Consider the following 20908-nt stretch of genomic DNA (forward strand, 5'->3'; position numbering starts at 1 on the left):
TTTAAAACATTTATATAATATTCAAAGCTATTTTTAAGAAAATCGAAATGTGATTCTACTCTCGTGGCTTTCCTCTACATTTACCTATTTTGTTCGGATTTTTATGCAGTCTTCATCGAGATATTCTTTCCGTAGTTGGTTCTGTTGTGCCCAAAAAAAGCGATGCGTACGAAGAAAATGTCGCTAAACGGACTCCATATACAAAGTTTTCAAACAATCTTACCAGAAAACGATGCTGAACATTCAAACAAACCCTTAATGAAACACTTATTAAGAGTGGTCTCAAAAAAAGGAATTGCCGGTCAAATTCCAGTCGAGCTTCATATGTGCTGAAGAGATCCATAGGTGATATAGGAAACCGTCTACGAAACTACGGGTCACTTTCATATAGTAATTGAATAGCCAATCTAAAGGAGATACAAGTTTTGGCTGAAAGTACATAAGTCCGCATGTTTGGTTAAATATCACTACATCAACATGCTAACTATCTGGTGCTAGCAATACAAATAAATACTAACAATCTAAAATTACCGCATATATAAAAATTTTGACACAGAGCGAATACTACTGATATGATAAATAATTTCCCTCTGAGAAAATCTAACTTGGACAAGATTAAACAGTTGACAAATGAAAAAGGCCACATCTTTGTAAACCTATTGTTGCATATATTTCCCCTAGTATAGATTAACTACACATCAAGATTCCACAGGTGTATTCAATAGATTTTCACTCACAGACATTGATTGTCATGCAGTGAATTACAAGCAAACTTCTTTATAAAAACTGTCCTCAAAAGAAATATTCTACTCCCGTGTCGAGTAAACAACGCAAAACCAAACAAATATTTGTATGACAAGGGTAAATGAAGAATCATGAACTTTAATCTATTTACAATTTTGGGAGCAAACTGTTACTGTACGTTTAGGGTAATTATTTAGCGGCGTTCAAGTCCACTATTACGGTGTAAAACAGTTATCATCCCCAGTCCTCATTTTAACCGTTAACAGCATAAGTGACATATAGGAGCTCCCATGTGTGTACGTTTGAAAAAGTCACTGATTTCCAAACATAGATGCAATCGATGTTTTTGTATGCTAAATGTCTTTTATCTTTTTATGGATGATGTTATTCAAGCTCGACTTGGGATGATGCGTCTATATCAAATATTAGTTTTTATTACAGAATGATACACACAATAATAAAACATTGATTGTTTTATGGAAGTGATCCGCCATTATGTTGATGATTTCTAAGCCATGCACCTATGGATCTCTTCAGCACATATGGAGCTCAGATGGAATTTTGACCGGCGATTCCTTTATTTTTAGATCACTCTTAATAAATGTTTCAATAAGGGATTTGATTCAATGTTAAGCATTGTTTAGTGGTAAAAACTATTTGGAGTCCGTTTAGTGACATTTTCTTCTTACGCAATGTATATTTTGGGCACACTAGAACCCAGGACGGAATGAATATATCGATGAAGACTTCATAAAAATCCAATCAAAATGGGTAAATATAGAGGAAAGTCAAGAGGGTAGAATCACATTTCGATTTTCTTTAGAAAAAAGCTTTGAATTTTATAAAAAATGTTTAAAAAGTTGGAATTTTTTTTTTTCACCATGCTTAATTTTGAGATCTATATGAGATTCCACCCCCTGTGTGTAAGTAGCTAAGTAACTGTTGTTTCGACTTTCCGACAAGGAAAGGTCAAATGACATCTCTAGTGAACAAATCTCGTTAAACTAATCTGTAGAGCAGTAAATAACACGTGTTATAAAGTCACAATAATGTTTATAGCAATAAGCTTTTCTGTGTTTTGCCACTCCTACCTATATCTATGGCTTATTTTTGGCATTACTCTTTTTCATTTTGCTGTAGTTAACACTTTAATGTATGTTTTTGTTATCAAAGTAATATAGTAGAACTTATTCGAAGTATCAGTTATAAAGTAAAGTCAGTCTTGCAAGTATATGCATGCAGTGCATAACAATGTTCCCTCCCCTCCCTTATATTACAGAGTGATAATTCACTGACTACACTGTAACATGTAAAATGTTGCATGGCCATGTTGCTCATTTATATAGATCATCTTAGAGATGTGTTTTCTTTGTGAAACACATTAAAATACATATATGTTGTTTCTTGCAGGATATGTTAAATATATGTGACAAAGAATCGTGAAGGGGAATGACGTATAATCATGAATGGATGTTGACGTAAAAACTGACGTCAGGTATGACAACGCTTAAAGTTAACAGTCTCTTATTATACTTGTAAAATTTTAATTCCTTAAATGTCATTTGTGTACATTTCACTTTGTGGGCATCCAACTGGTGTGATGAGTTTTACCTAAGTCCCTTTAAAAACAAGGTTAAGTCCCTTGATAAAGTAGGACAGGCTTATCATTGTAAATTTTACTACAGTCATTTTCATGAAGCGTTGCAAAAAGTTATGAAAATAAAGATCAAGTTATACAGTAAATGATGAAGATATATATGTTATTTACATTAAGTAACTAATTTGCAATGTAACAAATAATGTAATTTCTACAAAAAAAGGGATATCAAATTTTCAGCTTTAATGAGAGTTTGGACAGTCTTAATAATTTGGTTGCTATAGTAAATAAAATTTATAAAGACAAGAATTACTGAGAGAAAGTAAATCCTATAGCAAATTGCACACTCAAATTATGTAAATATATTTCCCAATCACCTATGTTACTATGGATACACGTTGGAAATAAAAAAGAAGCCATTTAGTTGCTTTATTTTATGTCCAAATCGCTTCACGTTGTCTTTCTAATATTTTTAATAATAAAAGAATAAAAGAAACTAACCTGATATATACATGATATATGTATTCTATCATAAAGATTATGCACGAGCCCACTTTCGTGCCATGGAACAAAAATTCATAGTTACTCTAGCAACAAAAATCATAACATTACATAACATATTGTTTAGAGCTAGTAACATATCGTTTCCAGAGCAACACTATTTAAACAAGCAATTATCATAGTATTGCAAGCAATCCATGAGCCCCCTATACCGGTTAGACCCACATCAACATTCTGAAGCGCCAATGGCCATTCACTAATGTTTCAATTTTTCTCTATTTTAAGTAAATTTTTTGGAAAAGTTCTTTAAAAGTGATCACAGGAAACAGTTTTTATGAACAGACAGACAGACGGACTGAAGGACACTCTAAACTCAGCTCTTTTTGACTAATCACAAATATTGTTATATTTGCCATATTTTAAGCCTTTTTGTTGCCATGGCAACCAATGTTTTTCAAAATAGGAAGAAAAGATAAGACATGCATAATCTCCAGACTGCAATTTACCCATATGTCAAGTTTCATAAAAATATTTCCAGTACTTTTTGAGTTATCACTGGATTCAGTTAATTTATGTGTAAAATTTGCCATATTTTCAGTCTATGTGTTGCCATAGCAACCAGAATTTTCAACATAGGAAGAAAAGAAAAAGACGTGCATAATCTCCAGACTGCCATCTATCCATATTACAAGTTTCATAAAAATATTTTCATTACTTTTTGCGTAAACACTGGATCCAGTTTACGTGTAAAATTTGCCATATTTTAAGTTTATTTGTTGCCATAGCAAACCAGAATTTTCAACATAAGAAGAAAAGAAAAAGACGTGCATAATCTCTAGACTGCCATCTACCCATATTTCAAGTTTCATAAAAATATTTCATGTACTTTTTGCGTTATCACTGGATCAAGTTTATGTGTAAAATTTTCCATATTTTCAGCCTATTTGTTGCCATAGCAAACAGAATTTTCAACATAGGAAGAAAAGAAAAAGATGTGTATAATCTCCATACTGCCATCTATAGAGGATATTGAATGAGTGTAAGTTCAATACTGAATTTATTGCACGAGTTGAATAAAATTATATTATGCGAGCCTCTGGCGAGCATAATATTATTTTATCCAACGAGTGCAATAAATTTAGTAATAAACTTACTCTAATTTAATATTCTATTTATCACATACCCAAAATAAGACCATTTAAAGTGAAATAAGAGTCATTTTTCATTGACGCGCCTATAGTATAACGCTAACATTTAGCGCGTCTTTACACAATGTTTGTATTACGCTAATGACGTCACGTCAAAATATATGCACGGTCGTGCAATACCATATTTACGGAGTCGCAAATAAACAGATATTTTTCATAAGTAGAGGATATTGAGAGAGTGAGACACTGTTAAAAGTGCAAAAAGAACCATGTTTCATTGACGCGCTCTCATTGTAATGTTAACATTTAGCGCTTCTTTACACGTCACGTAAAATATGATTTGCACGACCGTTTAATACCATTTTTACGTAATAGCAAAATCATCACGGTATGTGATAAAAAGTAGTATCAAACAACGTCTTGTTGCTATAATAAAATATAAAAGTGGTCTGTGAAGAATTTCTAACATCATGATCGTGGTGTTTTAATGGTTGCTTTTTCGTTAACAGAATAATGTGTATGAATATTGTATGAGTTTTGCGAGTGTTTTATGGAGAGAAACTTGCAATGGTTTTATTAAATTTGGGGAAATACAGAAGTCATGTGATAGTTGTGGATATTAGTTTTTTCAATAATATTTTGGCCAGATGTCAATGTTTTTCATTCTTATTGGCAGAAAATTGTTAAGAAGTGTTTTTTGCACTCACATTTTTACAAATAAAATATACTTCAAATTTGAACATTGCACTGCAGATTATTCCATAATTAGTCCCCTACCGGTTTACCGGAGAGGACTTTAGGTTAACCCTTCGTCCGTCTGTCTGTCTGCCTGTCAGTCCGTCCGTCCAGAAAACTAGATTCCGCGATAACTTGAAAAGTACTGAAAATATTTTTATGAAACTTCATATATGGATTTATCACACACCCGTGCCGATTTTGCGACTCCGTAAATATGGTATTGAAAGGCCGTGCATATATTTTGACGTGACGTCATTAGCGTTATACAAACATAGTGTAAAGACGCGCTAAACGTCAGCGTTATACTACAATTAAGCGCTTCAATGAAAAATGACTCTTATTTCACTTTAAATGGTCTTATCCTCTTTACAAGACATGTCTCATTGCTAATCATTGACAAATAATGCGGGGCTTTAAATAGATTAACGATTCGTTTTGTTGTTGTTGTCGTTTTCTTAATGCAGGAGAGCAACAACTCTTGTTGACTAAAAATGAAAAGTTACGTCCCTATGTCATTTTACGAAGCTTCTCTGCAATGGTTTTATTAATGATAATAGGTTTTCATATTCATAAACAAAGTACTACGTACAATTTCCTTTTCAACTACCAATTGTTGTTACAAGTACAGACGCAGGTCATCATCAGAACTGTATATACTGTATATAATAATTATGTTGTAAATTATACCTTGACTGTATTTTCTTATCTTTCCGTACTTAACATTCTGAAAATTGAAAATAATTTAGACAATATCAAAATTACGTATGTAAAATAAGATTTCTGTTTAAGATATTACAGATAATTAACTGTCGGAAGAGTACGGTACTAACTTCCTGCTCAACTGCACAACTTTTAAGATATGTGTCCAGTAGGCTGACTAAGCCCTGTGACACGGGTTCGAATTTTATCTTGATTTCAACAAAATATCCAACTGATGTTTAGTTTGAAGATGTTAAATACAGAAACATTTATTGCAGTTATTCCATAAAATATCAACTTCTATATATACTTCTTCACCCCATCAATTATTGGCTGATGTATTGGTTTGCAGTTTTCATCAAATATCCCTATAAATAACGTTGTGTTGAACGACATATTAAAAAAAGATGTATGGACCAAAAATTCAATAAAAAAATTGGAAGTAGAATTGTATAAAAGAAATAGAAATTCGTAAATACTGCAAGGTTATACAAGTCTTAGTCTTGAAAGACCCTGTACAGTTGTTCTTTCAAGCTGTCGCTTAATTGTAACGTTTTTATAAGGGAAGGCCCGTTGCCAAATGTTAAGGTCAACCATTTTGCCAAATATAATGTACCAATGTATTGTTACTGCCTTTATATGTGTGTATATGTTTCCCTTTCGGGATGTTTAAATGTATTTATGAAATCAACGTTTTTATCAAGATATAAAGCTCTAAAATTAGGATTACACGATATCAACAATCCAAACTTTCTTTTAATTTACGTAACGTTTAACAGAATAAGATTAATAATAAATGTAAAGAAGATATATGAAAGGAGAATGAATAGTGCCTTTACAAAAACTATGTGAGAAATCACAGTGAAAAACTCACATAAAATATTGATCACAAGGAATTAACATATAATCGCGGAGCTTTAGATATTAGCAATTTTTCACTTTAATTAACCTGTGGTTGATTAACCATGGAGATCAAATATTTAAATATTTTATGAATAGTTCAATTGTTCAAATGTACTTTACTCAGTCTTTAATCTGTATTTCCCATTTAAAGACGGTACGGTTTACAGACAGGTTTTAGCGTTTAAATTTACTATCTTATTTAGGTTGTTGAAGGATATCTTACCGGTGGCGATTTGTAAAGAAAATATATATCAACAAAAGTTTTTAAAGTTTATGTATTTTGAAATAATACATTAAATGCAGTGGTAACGTAACATTGTATGGATTTAAGACATTGAAAGTTATTAAACTGAATAGGAATTTTAAGGAACCATGGGTTAAACGGACTGTAATTGAAAGTTAAAAAACTTTTTCAAGATGTTACCTAAAATGCGTGAGAAAATCAAAGCTGTGAGATTTGCACTAGCAAATCAGAGATCGATTATACTGTAAGCGAGTTTAGCATACAGTCGTATTGGTGGAAGCTGAACTTATTTCTTGAGAGAGTTTGAAACTGTCAGAAGCTTTTATTGTAACAGTTCATTAAATAAAAGTGAATAATTATTTAGAAGAAAATTCAAAGGCACAAAGTGGTCACTGATTCTGTAGGATTTTATCAGCAGATCTATCGATATATATATTCTGACAGAATATATACACAAACTCTATGATCAACTTATTTAATTGTTATTTGTAATTATTAATATCAAAGTTAAGTTGAACTGTTAACCATGTCTTATAATTCAAGTTCATGTTTGATATATTTTACCAGTTTTATTGTGAGGAATTTCGTCTTGTCTACATTAAATTATGGCTGAGGAGGAATTAGGTCCATTAATGGAGGAAAACGCTGGAGTACGTAACACCACTCTTGATTTCTTACGCTCTTTTTCTGTTCTCAGTGATGATTCAGATTTTGATGAGTTAGATGAGCCAGATACCCCTGGAGATTATCTGGATTGCACAGATGGAGATCTATCAAGCCTGGTGGAGCATTCCTCCATTAGACACACTATTACATCAGGAATCTCAGTGGATGCAGGAAAACCGGATCACCAGGGTATGAGTTTCAATTTTTTAATTTGTCACAGTGACTAGAACACTTTTAACTAAAAAAAAAATAAGATAATGAGATTGTGAATTGAGACTTTGCAAGTTAATATAACAAAAAAACTGTGGCCCAAAGACCATCATGCTGCTTGAATATATACATACATGAATATCAGTAGCATCAATCTTATTTATACTCAATCAAGAAAATATGAATATAAAATAACTCATACATGCATGTAATCAAAATAATGATCTTGACCTAGCCTAAAAACTGAAATAAGACAATGTGGGGTAAGATTATGAGAAGGAGAAAATTAAAAGTTAGACAATAAAAAGGTTTTAAAGCTGGTAGTGGTAACCCCTAAATAAAATTTGGGAAGAGCTGATCAGCAGCAATCACACATTAAAAAAAACAAACACAAGTGACATGGCAGTTATGTTTGTTTGCTTGGGTTTTACATCACACCCACACAGTATAGGTCATATGGTGACGTTCCAGCTTTACTGGTGGAGGAAGACCTCAGGTGCCCTTCCATGCATTATTTCAATGTACCCCAGCAGGAACTACAGTCTCCACCCTTGTGATCCTGAACGGATGCCACTGGGGTGTCAGGGTGACTCCCTACCCCCATCACATCGAAACAAAAATGAAGAGGCTGGGGGCTTTGAGTGTCCCTGATTTTGTTCATCTGAGGAAAGGGTGTAGTGTCAGTGATTTTTTTTCCAATTTTCAAAATAACCTGTGGCTTTCTGAAGGGGAAAATATAGCGCGATAATCAGAAAAGGGGGAAAATCAAATTCTAACAACTGAGAATGGAATTTACACACACATTTAATAAAATTTTCAATTTCAATTCAATTTAACATTCATGGTACATAGCCGAGGCAATAGGGACAGCTTTCTGTCTTCTAACTGATATAATAAGTCAGATGCTGTTGAGTCATGTTTCTGGTGAAGAAGTGCACAGGGCATTTTAGGAGTAAATATTGGCTTTTTTAGGGGAAAATATATCTATTTTGAGCTAGGGGAAACAGCCTTTATTCGGCTGTAAAATACAGGGAAAAAAATCACTGAGTGTATACTTACTCCCCTCCAAATGTCCAGCAGGGCTTCTATCAAAAATTCCAAAATTTTAAAGTCAGATACTGAAAATTTCTGACATTTGAAGTCACATTTTATAGGTAAAGAAGGAAAAGCATTATAGTTTGAAAGTCAAAAGCCATAATCAGGAGTAAATGACTCCCAAACTTCCATTAATGGAAGTCATGGCCCACTAAAGGGGATGGGGACCAAGCTCCTTCTGTTTTTATACATACATGTATCTATTACAACTATAAGCAAATAAAAAGCACATAAGAAACATATAAAATATAGACCATTTTCAGCGTTTCTTTATGGCAGACTAGTAAAATAAATCAAAAGAAGTAGCTACATTAAGCATTAACTTTTTACATACATACAAAGAGTAACTAAAGCCAAGGCATACAGAGAACAATACAAAGAAGTAATGCACACAGAGAGCACTTACATTTGAAACCACTCCAGGTCTGAATAAGTCTCCTAAATTCGTCAAAATGAGTTTCTGTTCTTAGCTCGTTCGGAAGGCTATTCCAGACCTGTTTGGCTTCATAGTGGAATCCTTTTTAAAATCCTTTATAGCTTCAGAACCTAAAATAATGTGATTTTATTTTGTTCTAGCATATGTTATTTACATATTTGCTTAAACCAAATAAATAGTACACGATTCTATTATTCAACGCATTTGGTCATTTTCTTATACATGCAGGGCTCATCCTGGGGGGAAATTTTAGGGAGAAGTGACGACCTCGCGAAAATTAGGGAGAAGGGAAACAACCCAATGTGTATGCATTAACATGCATGGCTATACATCCTTTAATTATAATATAAACACAATTTACATCACTTAAAATATTTCTCCAGTTTATTAATTAATAGTAGATTAATTCATGGTAGTATAAATTAAAAGTAGATTAATTATTTAGTAGTAGATCTGGCAATGGCATCTTAATGTTTTTGAGCTGCAAATATGAACATAAAAATTATTTTTGATATCTATTGATCAGCTATTTATAAGCTTTCTCTAAATATGTGTTTATATATTTTCATGTACATTTGTTGATAATAATGTGTAAGGAAAGATATGGTGATAAGATCAATTTCATATTTTCATATAATACTTTCCTCACCTTTAAAAGATGAAGTCACACTGGATATTGACTAATAATATCTGTTCTGGTAACAGAAATTTCTTAGCAATTGTACAGAATGTTGTAATGTCACGATTAATATGCATATATTATGCTTATAAACAATTTTTCAACATCAAAGAATATGTAAAAATAAGTACTGCAAACATTTGTGCACATTATATTTGATCACTAAAATTACATACATTCATTTCTTATTGAAAAATTTGACTGAGAAAATTGTAGGAAAATTAAATTTCTAATTACCTCCTTTTATTTTTCATGAAACTTTAAATTCGAGGGTAATAATCTTTAAATAATGCTTTTTTTTAAAATTTACAATATTGATAAATCTTAATCTAAGCGTCCATTTTACGACATTAAAACAAATATATATATTGAAACAATAAGAACACTTCTTTCCCGAAAATTTTGTTGTCATGATATACGACGATATGTTAGTTAGTCGGGATCACGGCGTAAACTGTGTCAAATTTGGGCATTTCTACCAAAGACAGAACAATGTCAAAACACCCCCACTGTCTACAACATACCATTCGCAAGATTTTTTGCGAATTGGCTTTCTTAAATTTTTGCGTAGGTGTAACTTTATCAGAATCAGTTAACTTTCTTACGCTCGGTTTCGGCATTTCGCCTTGTAGCCATGACGTGAGCGAAATAACAATTTTACAGATAAAAAATTGAGTTAACAGACTGAAATCATTTCCCAAAACTATGATTAACTTTTTAATCCGGTCGCTGATCATTAATAATTGATTATTTTTAATTGCTAACAGTTTTTGACTAGCCGTAAAAATCCATTGCACATCGGCTCTTTACTCGGGTTAAAAACCCCACCATCGAAGTGCATCGTGTATATCCAATTAGGAAAGATTGCACGTGTTTAGTAATTGGGGAAAAAAAATGTATATTATCGCCAAATCCCGTATTAAAATCGCAAAACTATATACCGTTCGGGCCGATGCTCTCATTTTACTGTTTAGAGTAGGCGGTCTATCGCTTTCGCTTACAGGTAGAAGGTAAGTATAAGCGACGCTCTGATTGGATAATGACAATAAGCGGTCATTCGTCATATGGGCGGATACAATCTCTGCTCTTTACATCGCTAAGTAATTACTATTTGGGAATTAAGATTTTATCGGCGATGTTGACTTCTCTTTGATCAATCGGAAGAGCGAAATTGGAATATACACGGCGAAGTTTTCGCCTGAATCGCCCTTCCGGATGAGCCCTGTATACATGTATGTAGATAACTAAAAGACTGCTTTATATTGTAAAGAACAGTATTAATAAAACATTTTCAGTATCCTTTGAATTTGTGTATATGTAATTATGTTGCATTTAATATTATTTAAACATGGCATTGGATGATCAAAAGCTACAGGATATGAAGCAAAAAAAACAACAAAAATAAAAAACAGCAAGATTCCCTACCTACTCTGAATTTTTCAATATTGTCCCCTGACATTGTATATATAAATTTGCCTTACTAATATTTCAAACCTTTCTTTTTTGAACATCTAGTTGAAAAAATCTATGACAAGTTTCCAATGAAATTAAGTACAAAAAGTGTGATGAAGCCCTTGTTACAGCACCATACATAACCTAAACTTCAACCAAACATGCCCAGGACTTGCATGCTTGCAATAATAAAGATGACTTTTGTTGCATGCCACTGTGTCATGTGTAGCAAAAAAACCCAATTGAATTGTATTAAACAGGATATTGTAATTTATATGCACGACAAAAACATGTACAAGTATATAGAAAACATTATTTGTTTAAGCTATCGGTATTCATTTTAAAAATTATATTTTGACTTAACTTTCCTTTCAATCATCTTCAGTATTCAAGTGAAGCACTGGTTTTTGAAGAAACTTTTTTTATCAGTTGCTTTAATGATGAATAGGTATTACATTAAGAAGCTGTTTACCCTGTTTATACAAATCTGTAATTACTTAACCAGATGTTTGTGTATTGAATGGCCATGCTTTTTGTTCATTAAAAATGATGTCATGTGAATATTTACATGAAGCATTTTTTGTATATTTCAGCCCAATTGATATGGGAAAAATTGGTTAAGAAAAATTGATTTTCCCCTTTTTAACAAAGTTTGTTGTAAATAAATTTTGGAAATATAAAAAGAGTAGCTTGGCTGTGAATCAGCCCTGTCTTGAATTCATTGTATAGAAACAATGTTAGCTTAAATACAGTTTAATCTGTAAAATTTAATGCCGTATTTTTGAAAGAATTATTTGATGTCAGAGCTGATTTATGAATGCTTACCCTCGAACACCCAATGAAGCATGTGTAATAAAAAATGTTCTAATATAATTTCATTTTTATATAATAAAAAGTTAGTTGTTCATAACTTCATATAAAGAAATAGGACTACATTGTATTTGAAGAGTCTTGAGTCTTCATATTCCATTAAATTTTGAATATTTTTATATGTATTATACATGTATGTATGGCAGTTGTGAAATATTTTTTTTTGTACAATTTGAATGAGCATAATTTTTTTTACATTATTTTGCTAAATTATGCAGTTGTTTCCCAGTGTTGGAAGAAATGCATTGTAAAAAGTCCATATTGGGAATTTTAGAGAAACTAAACTCATTTATAATGAATGACAAATATTATATACAACTGTATATAATAAATAAAATACACTCTAAGATGAATTTATCTGTATTTTGTAATAACTTTCTGCACTTGAAGTACATATAACAATTTTCTGTATAAATATTAAATACTGGGTGTGGGAAATGATTCAGAGATACATCTTTGGCTTCATCTTCACCAGGCATATTGTTTTGAAAATAATTAAATAATTCCATGGTTTTCCTTTTTGACATATTATAGACCAAAATTTGTATTAGATAGTACTAACTACTTATAAGCTGTTTTGTCACATACATTTCAATTTATCTTGTTCTTGAGCCTTAATTACCTGGAAGTCTTAATAGGAAGTCTTAATAGTATTTAAGATGTACATTTAAAAAAAAACTTTACATGGGTTTAAAATGACATCTTTGATTTTATATGGGAGAAAATAAGAAGTAATTATTATCATCTCTATGGAAAATTACCATAGTAACGGTAAACAATATTCAGTTTTATTACTCAAATGTTTATAAATGTAAAAGTAATAAAAGTTTGTTTATGTCTTATTACAGATTCAAAGATCATTCCATTCTCTAGTATCCACAAACCACCTAAGGGTTTGACTCACATCCGGCCAGATTGCTGGATGAAAGATGTGCCTATAAATGTTAGTATCACAGATGTTCAACGTGAACACCACCCTCATATGACCAGGAAAGCTTTCAACCCAAACTTGTAAGTATAAGATTTTTTCTATGCTGGACAGTATCTTAGAAATGATTGGTATGTTTGTAGAAACTGATTGTAGAATATATGAGCCGTGTCATGACAAAACCAACATAATGGGTTTGCGACCAGCATGGATCCAGACCAGCCTGTGCATCCGCGCAGTCTGATCATGATCCATGCTGTTCGCTATCAGTTTAACTACTTGTTATAGGGTTTGTAAGCAAACAACATGGATCCTGATCAGACTGCGCAAATGCGCAGGCTGGTCTGGATCCATCTTGTTTCAAACCCAATATGTTGGTTTTGTCATGACGCGGCTCATATAGAGTATAATATTTTTATTATATTGCCTATGATGTCTATGTACATTCTGGTATTTGATACAAGTGACATGTATACATGTAAAACATTATAAAACTGCAAGATTGAGGAAAAAATACCTAGAAGTTCATAATACAAAACACAAAGACAGTCCTGTTGGTTGAATGATCTGTAAAAAACCATAATAAATGTGCTATACATAACTGGTCTAGCTTACGGAACGTTGGTGGTTCTAATCAGGTGCCTATTCATGCCTGAAATAATGCACAGAAGGGCACCTAATGTTTTCCTCCACCAGTAAAGCTGGAACGTCAAGGTATGACCTATACTGTGTCGATGTAACGTAAAACCCAAAACAAACAAACAAAACATAACTGGTAGTGACCATTTATAACCAGATGATAGAAATTGAAATCAAGTTGTAAATTATATTTACTAATTGGCTTCTCTTAAACACAAATTAATCATTATTATCTAACAAGATACCCTGTTCTGTCATTCTGTCATTCCGTCCTTCCGTCATCATCAGTTTCTGTTCATTATCTTGATAACCGTTGCACATATTGAACTCAAATTTGACATATGGATATGTCATCATGAGAAAATACAGGTCAAGTTCGATATTGGTCATGGTTCGATGATTTTGGGCTGAGTTATGCCCCTTTTATTTTGAAAATAATATGAAATTTTCATTTCCATTCATTATCTCCCCAACGGTACAACACATTCAACTCAAATTTGACATATGGATATGACATGAGAAAATACAGGTCAAGATTGAATTTGGTCATGGTTCAATGGATTTTTGGGCAGAGTTATGCCCCTTTTTACTTTGAAAATAATATGAAATTTTTTTCAGTTTCCGTTTATTATCTCCCCAACGGTATTACACATTCAACTCAAATTTAAACATAGGGACACCTATACGTCAAAGGAATTTTGCAGGTCAACTTAAAATATTGGTCATCTGTTCAATGATTTTTTGACGCAGAGTTATGCCCCTGTTCACTTTGAAAGTTAATTATTGAAATTTTCCAGTTTCTGTTTATTATCTCCCCAACGGTACAACAACATTTAAACTCAAATTTGACATATGGATAAGTTTTTTGGAATGCCCAGGTCCAAGGTTCGAATTTAGTCATGTCAACCAATGATTTTGGCCAGAGTAATGCCCCTTTCACTTTAGAAACATAATATTGAACAAATTTACAGTTTCTGTTATTATCAAACCCCAACAGTGTTACATATTCAACTCAAAATTGACATATGGATATGTCAAAGGAATGCGCAGGTCAAGTTAGAATTTGGTCATGGTTCGATGATTTTTTGGCGGAGTTATGTCCCTTTCACTTTGAAAATAATATAGATACATGTTTAAGTTTGAATTTGGTCGTGGCTCAATGATTTTGGACAAACTTATCTTTCCTGAATGTTGGAAAATTTTTGCACTTTCAGTTTCATCACTCATACTTTTGTGGAAATGTAAATAGCCATTATTTTGGCTACAAATATGCAATATGCTTTTTTCAAAAGGTTAAGACTGAATAATTTCAGTGCCTTGAACATTGTATAAAAATGGTTTCTGTTAACATTGAAAAGTTTTAAGGGCTTTGAACTTTGAAAGAAAAAAATAATTTGTGCAAACAAATTTGAAACTAAATATTGTAACATTTGAAATTTTGGCTGCATGGGGGGCATCCGTGGCATGATGACACATTTCTAGTTAACATGTTGATTTACACGAATAGAAACAATCATAAGCTTTACTGCTAGTAAAAGCAAATAATTGCTTTTCCTAATCCTTTGAAAACAGTTATAATCTAAGGTTTATCTTATCTGATATTTACATATACATGTATGTACTTATGTAAAGGTAAGTTAAATCATGATTCCATGATTGCTTCAGGGCGACCAGGATTAATTCACAAATAACCATCTTTTTAAAGAAAATTTGGTGGTGTAATGGGTTTTGAGCCTTAAGTTATTTTTCAGCGTTACAAATCCTCCCCATATTTTTAAATATCAACTTATCTTTCTTTAAAAAAAACGAAAGATTTAAATGCTTCATAAAGCAATACAGGTTTTGTAGTCTGTGTATTTATGTAAACAATTAAAATATAGATTATTTTCAATATACCGTACTGATTTATTGATAGCATGTTAAAAGTGAAACATTACTTCCTGTGTATTGATTGCCTTGATCCATATCGTATAGTCAAGTACAGTGTCATGCTAATCTTTTCTAATATCTTTACAAAAAAAGTCTCATGAGTATTTTTATTAGAGGAAAATTGATCTCTAAATAATCTTTATTGCTTTTTCATGTAAAATTTCTGGAGTTGTCTTTGAATTGCATTATTAAGTCTGAGGTAATTACATGAGTGATATATTTTGGGTATTTCCTTGTGTTATACAAGTATAATATGCCTATGGCAGTAGCTTTAATAGCTTATGTTATCAAGTGCAAATTGACCGCTGCATGTATAAAATGGTCATGGTGATGTGAACCATGCTTATAATACTACATTCTCATACATTATATTAACTCTTTTATATAATATAGGTCAAACATGAATATCTGACAAATTATATTGATACATTGATATGAAACTTGGAATTTCCTTCTTTTTTAACACTAATAATCAAGAATATATTCACTATCAAGTGATGTTGGTACATGTGCAGCTTTGTATTGTTTTATGTTTTCATTTTCTATTTACAATACATGTAAAGGTCAACATTGAGCTCAGAATATCTATTACAGTGTTTATTTATTTATATTGAATTAATTTTACTGAATCAAAGCTCAATTTCAAGCATATTTTATTCATCACATAAGAACATATTTACATACATGTGATATTTACAATCAATAAAAAAAATAATTAGACTAGAAACCATCTAATGCTTATTGAAGTATTTCCTTCAAAATATATTTGTTTATTAAAAGAGTACATTTTAATATGTATTGAACCATATTTCCTTATTAAACTAATGATTTACTGTTCCAAATTAAAAACAAAGTTAAGTTCATTACACCAATTTAGTGTAAATTAAATTTCATGTTACCAATTTCAGCCCTCTTAGGCTTACGTTGATATCAAATTTTCCGAATTTTCCAGAAGTTTGTCTCATGCTTCTTAATTCTCTACAGACTGTAAAATTTGATTTGTTAAAAGTTCATCTGTATGTATGGGATTGTTAATTGACAAAATAACCTTAAAGATGAAAGAATGATTTATTGAAACTAACTTAATGTGTCTTGTGATAGATTGTGACAGAATGTGACATAGAAACACTGAGAACATATTAAGCTGATTAAGGAGACCTTGCTGAGGTCATGCAAGCTTTTTGTTAAATAAGCTCAGTTATTGTAAAGTACACACTGTGTTGTTGTAGGTGTAGATCAATAAAGCCCAGTACATCTGAATCTTGTGATTTCTAGAAACACAGGACCTGAAATGATCATGATCTATTTTATAAGCATTAGTCTTAAACCTTATTTAAGTCACTCACAGTTGGATTCCTGGAATTATAACCAGTACTAGTGTCATATGAGGAAACATGCTTGCAACTTAAGTAAAGCTTCAATCCGCAATCCCTTGGATGAGGAATTTTTGCCAGGCCAGCCTGTATTTCCATGTCTGGTATACCACCAGTGAAGATCCAGGCCAGCCTGTATTTCCATGCCTGGTATGTTACCAGTGAAGATCCAGGCTAGCCTGTATTTTTATGTCTGATATGCCAGCAGTGAAGATCTAGGCCAGCCTGTATTTCCATACCTGGTATGCCACCAGTGAAGATCCAGGCCAGCCTGGTATTTTACTAGTGAAGATCCAGGCCAGCCTGTATTTCCATGTCTGGTATGCCACCAGTGAAAATCTAGGCCAGCCTTTATTTCTATGTCTGATATGCCAGCAGTGAAGATCTAGGCCAGCCTGTATTTCCATACCTGGTATACCACCAGTGAAGATCCAGGCCATACCTGGTATTTTACTAGTGAAGATCCAGGCCAGCCTGTATTTCCATGTCTGGTATGCCACCAGTGAAAATCTAGGCCAGCCTATATTTCTATGTCTGATATGCCAGCAGTGAAGATCCAGGCCAGCCTGTATTTCCATGCCTGGTATGTTACTAGTGATGATCAAGGCCATAGCCTGTATTTCTATGCCTGATAAGCCACCAGTGAAGATCCAGGCCAGCCTGTATTTCTATGCCCTGTATATCACCAGTGATGATTTAGGCTAGCTTATATTTACAGACATTTTGTTCTTTGAAAATCTATTTTAGTATTGAAATCGGAGCCAAAATTTATAGCATGTAGAAAATCCATTACACAAATTAATTCAACAAGGTGAAAAAGTAAAAATGTACTGAAAATTAAAGGGAAACATTGTTTTAAATGTACTTAGAAAATAAGTATCATGTAATACATTATATTCAATTGAATATTAAAATGTTCACACTGTTGTATAAAGTTAAAGTATGACCTGTTACAGTAATTAGTTATTTCCTGTATCAGATATAGGAGATTGTAAAAATGATATAGAACTTGTTATATCAGCCTAGATCCTTGTTATATATACATTCATGATCATCCTTCATTAAAAATATTGCATATTAATTGTTACAGAATAGAAAAGTACCTAGCTTGATATTGTTAACAAGTTAGTTTATTTCTTGTTGAAATAAGAAATAGAAATAAAGTTTCCTGGCAACTCACATGAAAAATACAATATGAACATTAGAAAATTGATAAATATTACAATTGAAACAGTTTGAATTTCTGATGAGTTTAAACATTGTGAGTTATTTGAAGTTTGTATTACAATCTGTTCATTCTTACATTTTTAGTGATTTTAGTATAATTATATTCTTATTGATGTATATATAATCATTTAATCAATGATCAGAGATGAAGATTTGTTGGTTTCTGTACACCAGGTGTTATATTATTTGACCTCACATAAAGCTGTCAGACTTTAATTCCCTTATGAGACTCATCTAGAAACTTTAGTACTTACTTTATGTGGGTTGTATTGTTACTTAATTTTGGTAGATTGATATAGTCATCATATACATGTATAATTATGGTCACTTATAGTCAAAGAGAAAAGTTGGTTATTGCCATTACTGTTACATGAACATTAGATATAAACTGCTCTGTATTTCTGTGATAAGTGTTGAGATAAATATATATTATGATGTTGATATTGCATTTTTTTATGCCCCCGCCATGTAATGGCCGGGGCATATAGTGTTACCCTGTTCCGTCCTTCCGTCATTCCGTCATCATCAGTTTCCATTCATTATCTCCCCAACGATACAACACATTCAACTTAAATTTGAAATATGGATATGTCATGAGAAAATACAGGTCAAGTTCGAATTTGGTCATGGTTCGATGATTTTTGGCAGAGTTATGCCCCTTTTACTTTGAAAATAATATGAAATTTTCAGTTTCCGTTCATTATCTCCCCAATGGTACAACACATTCAACTCAAATTTGACATATGGATATGTCATAGGAAAATACAGGTCAAGTTCGAATTTGGTCATGGTTCGATGATTTTTGGCAGAGTTATGCCCCTTTTACTTTGAAAATAATATGAAATTTTCAGTTTCTGTCATTGTCTCCCCAACGGTACAACACATTCAACTCAAATTTGACATATGGATATGTCATGAGAAAATACAGGTCAAGTTCGAATTTGGTCATGGTTCGATGATTTTTGGCAGAGTTATGCCCCCTTTACTTTGAAAATAATGTGAAATTTTCAGTTTCCGTTCATTATCTCCCAAACGGTACAACACATTCAACTCAAATTTGACATATGGATATGTCATGAGAAAATACAGGTAAAGTTTGAATTTGGTCATGGTTCGATGATTTTTGGCAGAGTTATGCCCCTTTTTCTTTGTAAATAATATGAAATTTTCAGTTTCCGTTCATTATTTCCCCAACAGTACAACACATTCTACTCAAATTTGACTTATGGATATGTTTCTGGAATGCCCAGGCCAATTTCGAATTTGGTCATGGTTCAATGATTTTTGGCAGAGTAATGCCCCTTTCACTTTGAAAATAATATGAAATTTACAGTTTCTGTTTATTATCTAACCAACAGTGTTTTATATTCAACTCAAATTTGACATATGGACATGTCAAAGGAATGGGCAGGTCAAGTTGGAATTTGGTCATGGTTCGATGATTTTTTGGCAGAGTTATGTCCCTTTCACTTTGAAAATAATATAGATACGTCTTAGGAATAAGCAGTTTAAGTTTGAATTTGGTCATGGTTTAATGATTTTGGACAACCTTATCTTTATTGAATATTGGAAATTTTTTGAACTTTTTGTTTCAGCACTCATACTTTTGTGGAAATGTATGTATAGCCATTATTTTGGCTACAAATATGAAATATGCTATTTTCAAAAGGTTAAGACTGAATAATTTCAGTGCCTTGAATATTGTATGAAAATGGTTTGTGTTAACACTGAAAAGTTTAAAGGGCTTTGAACTTAAAATGAAACAATAATTTGTGCAAACAAATTTGGAACTAAATATTATAACATCTGAAATTTTGGCTGCATGCGGGGGCATCCGTGGCATGATGACACATTTCTAGTTTATGAATTTTTTTTCTTCTTTTGCTGTCATGTTTTATCTTTGTTAGATTGTTTGTGTTAGATTGTTTTTTGACAGACGTCAATTAAATTTATCTACAATTTGTATTACTATGAGGTTTTAATATTGTTTATTTGAACAATAATGATTACCTGATAAAACTGAAAATATAGAAGCATTCATGTTGCATTTATAAATGGAAAATATAAAAAACATTGATGTTGCATTAGAAATGTTGTATTTCAGTGTAGAGTTATTGATCCTGATTGGATATTTTGTTATTAGTGTAATTGTCTGTCATATAATTTCAATAAGAATATAAAGCAATTTTGAAAAAGCATTTCATTTTATAGATTAATTTTGTAATAGAATCTGTTTTATACATAAATGTAATATAAATTATTTTAATGGGATATAATTATTTTAAACAATAATAATTTATTTAATATAAACATAATAGGGAGATAAAACAAGTCTGTCATTTCTATGTTGCCTTATTTGACCCCTTTCTGAGTTTCATTGCTAGGGGTGATATTACTTGCCTAGCCTTCAGTGTAGAGCCAGTCTGTGTGTGTGTCACCATGCCAACAGTGTTTGTGTCACCATGCCAACTATTTGTGTGTCACCATGCCAACTGTGTTGGTGTCACCATGCCAACTGTGTCACTGTCACCATGCCAACTGTGTCTGGTCACCATGCCAACTGTGTCTGTGTCACCATGCCAACTGTGTGTCACCATGGCAACTGTGTGTGTCACCATGGCAACTGTGTCGTTGTCACCATGCCAACTGTGTTGGTGTCACCATGCCAACTGTGTCAGTGTCACCATGCCAACTGTGCCGGTGTCACCATGCCAACTGTGTCACCATGGCAACTGTGTCGGTGTCACCATGCCAACAGTGTTGGTGTCACCATGCCAACTGTGTTGGTATCACCATGCCAAATGTGTTATACACCTGCTTCATAGTTTAT

The 20908-nt window shown here is 32.3% G+C and overlaps 1 protein-coding gene across 1 annotated transcript in view; it reads left to right on the top strand.

The window, feature by feature from the left end:
• The window catches only part of LOC132746792 (phospholipase D1-like), a gene marked incomplete at its 3' end in the record, with an annotated part of 52751 nt that overhangs the window by 4787 nt on the left and 27056 nt on the right, over positions 1-20908 (top strand). Inside the window, exons 2-4 of the mRNA XM_060736043.1 lie at positions 2155-2239; positions 7272-7429; positions 12831-12993. Coding sequence (XP_060592026.1) covers positions 2211-2239; positions 7272-7429; positions 12831-12993 — 350 coding nt within the window. The remainder of the gene's footprint in view (positions 1-2154; positions 2240-7271; positions 7430-12830; positions 12994-20908) is intronic.

Source organism: Ruditapes philippinarum, unplaced genomic scaffold (genome assembly GCF_026571515.1).
Source record: "Ruditapes philippinarum isolate M1 unplaced genomic scaffold, ASM2657151v2 ctg2217_1_1_1_1, whole genome shotgun sequence".
Classification (NCBI taxonomy): Eukaryota; Metazoa; Mollusca; class Bivalvia; order Venerida; family Veneridae; genus Ruditapes; species Ruditapes philippinarum.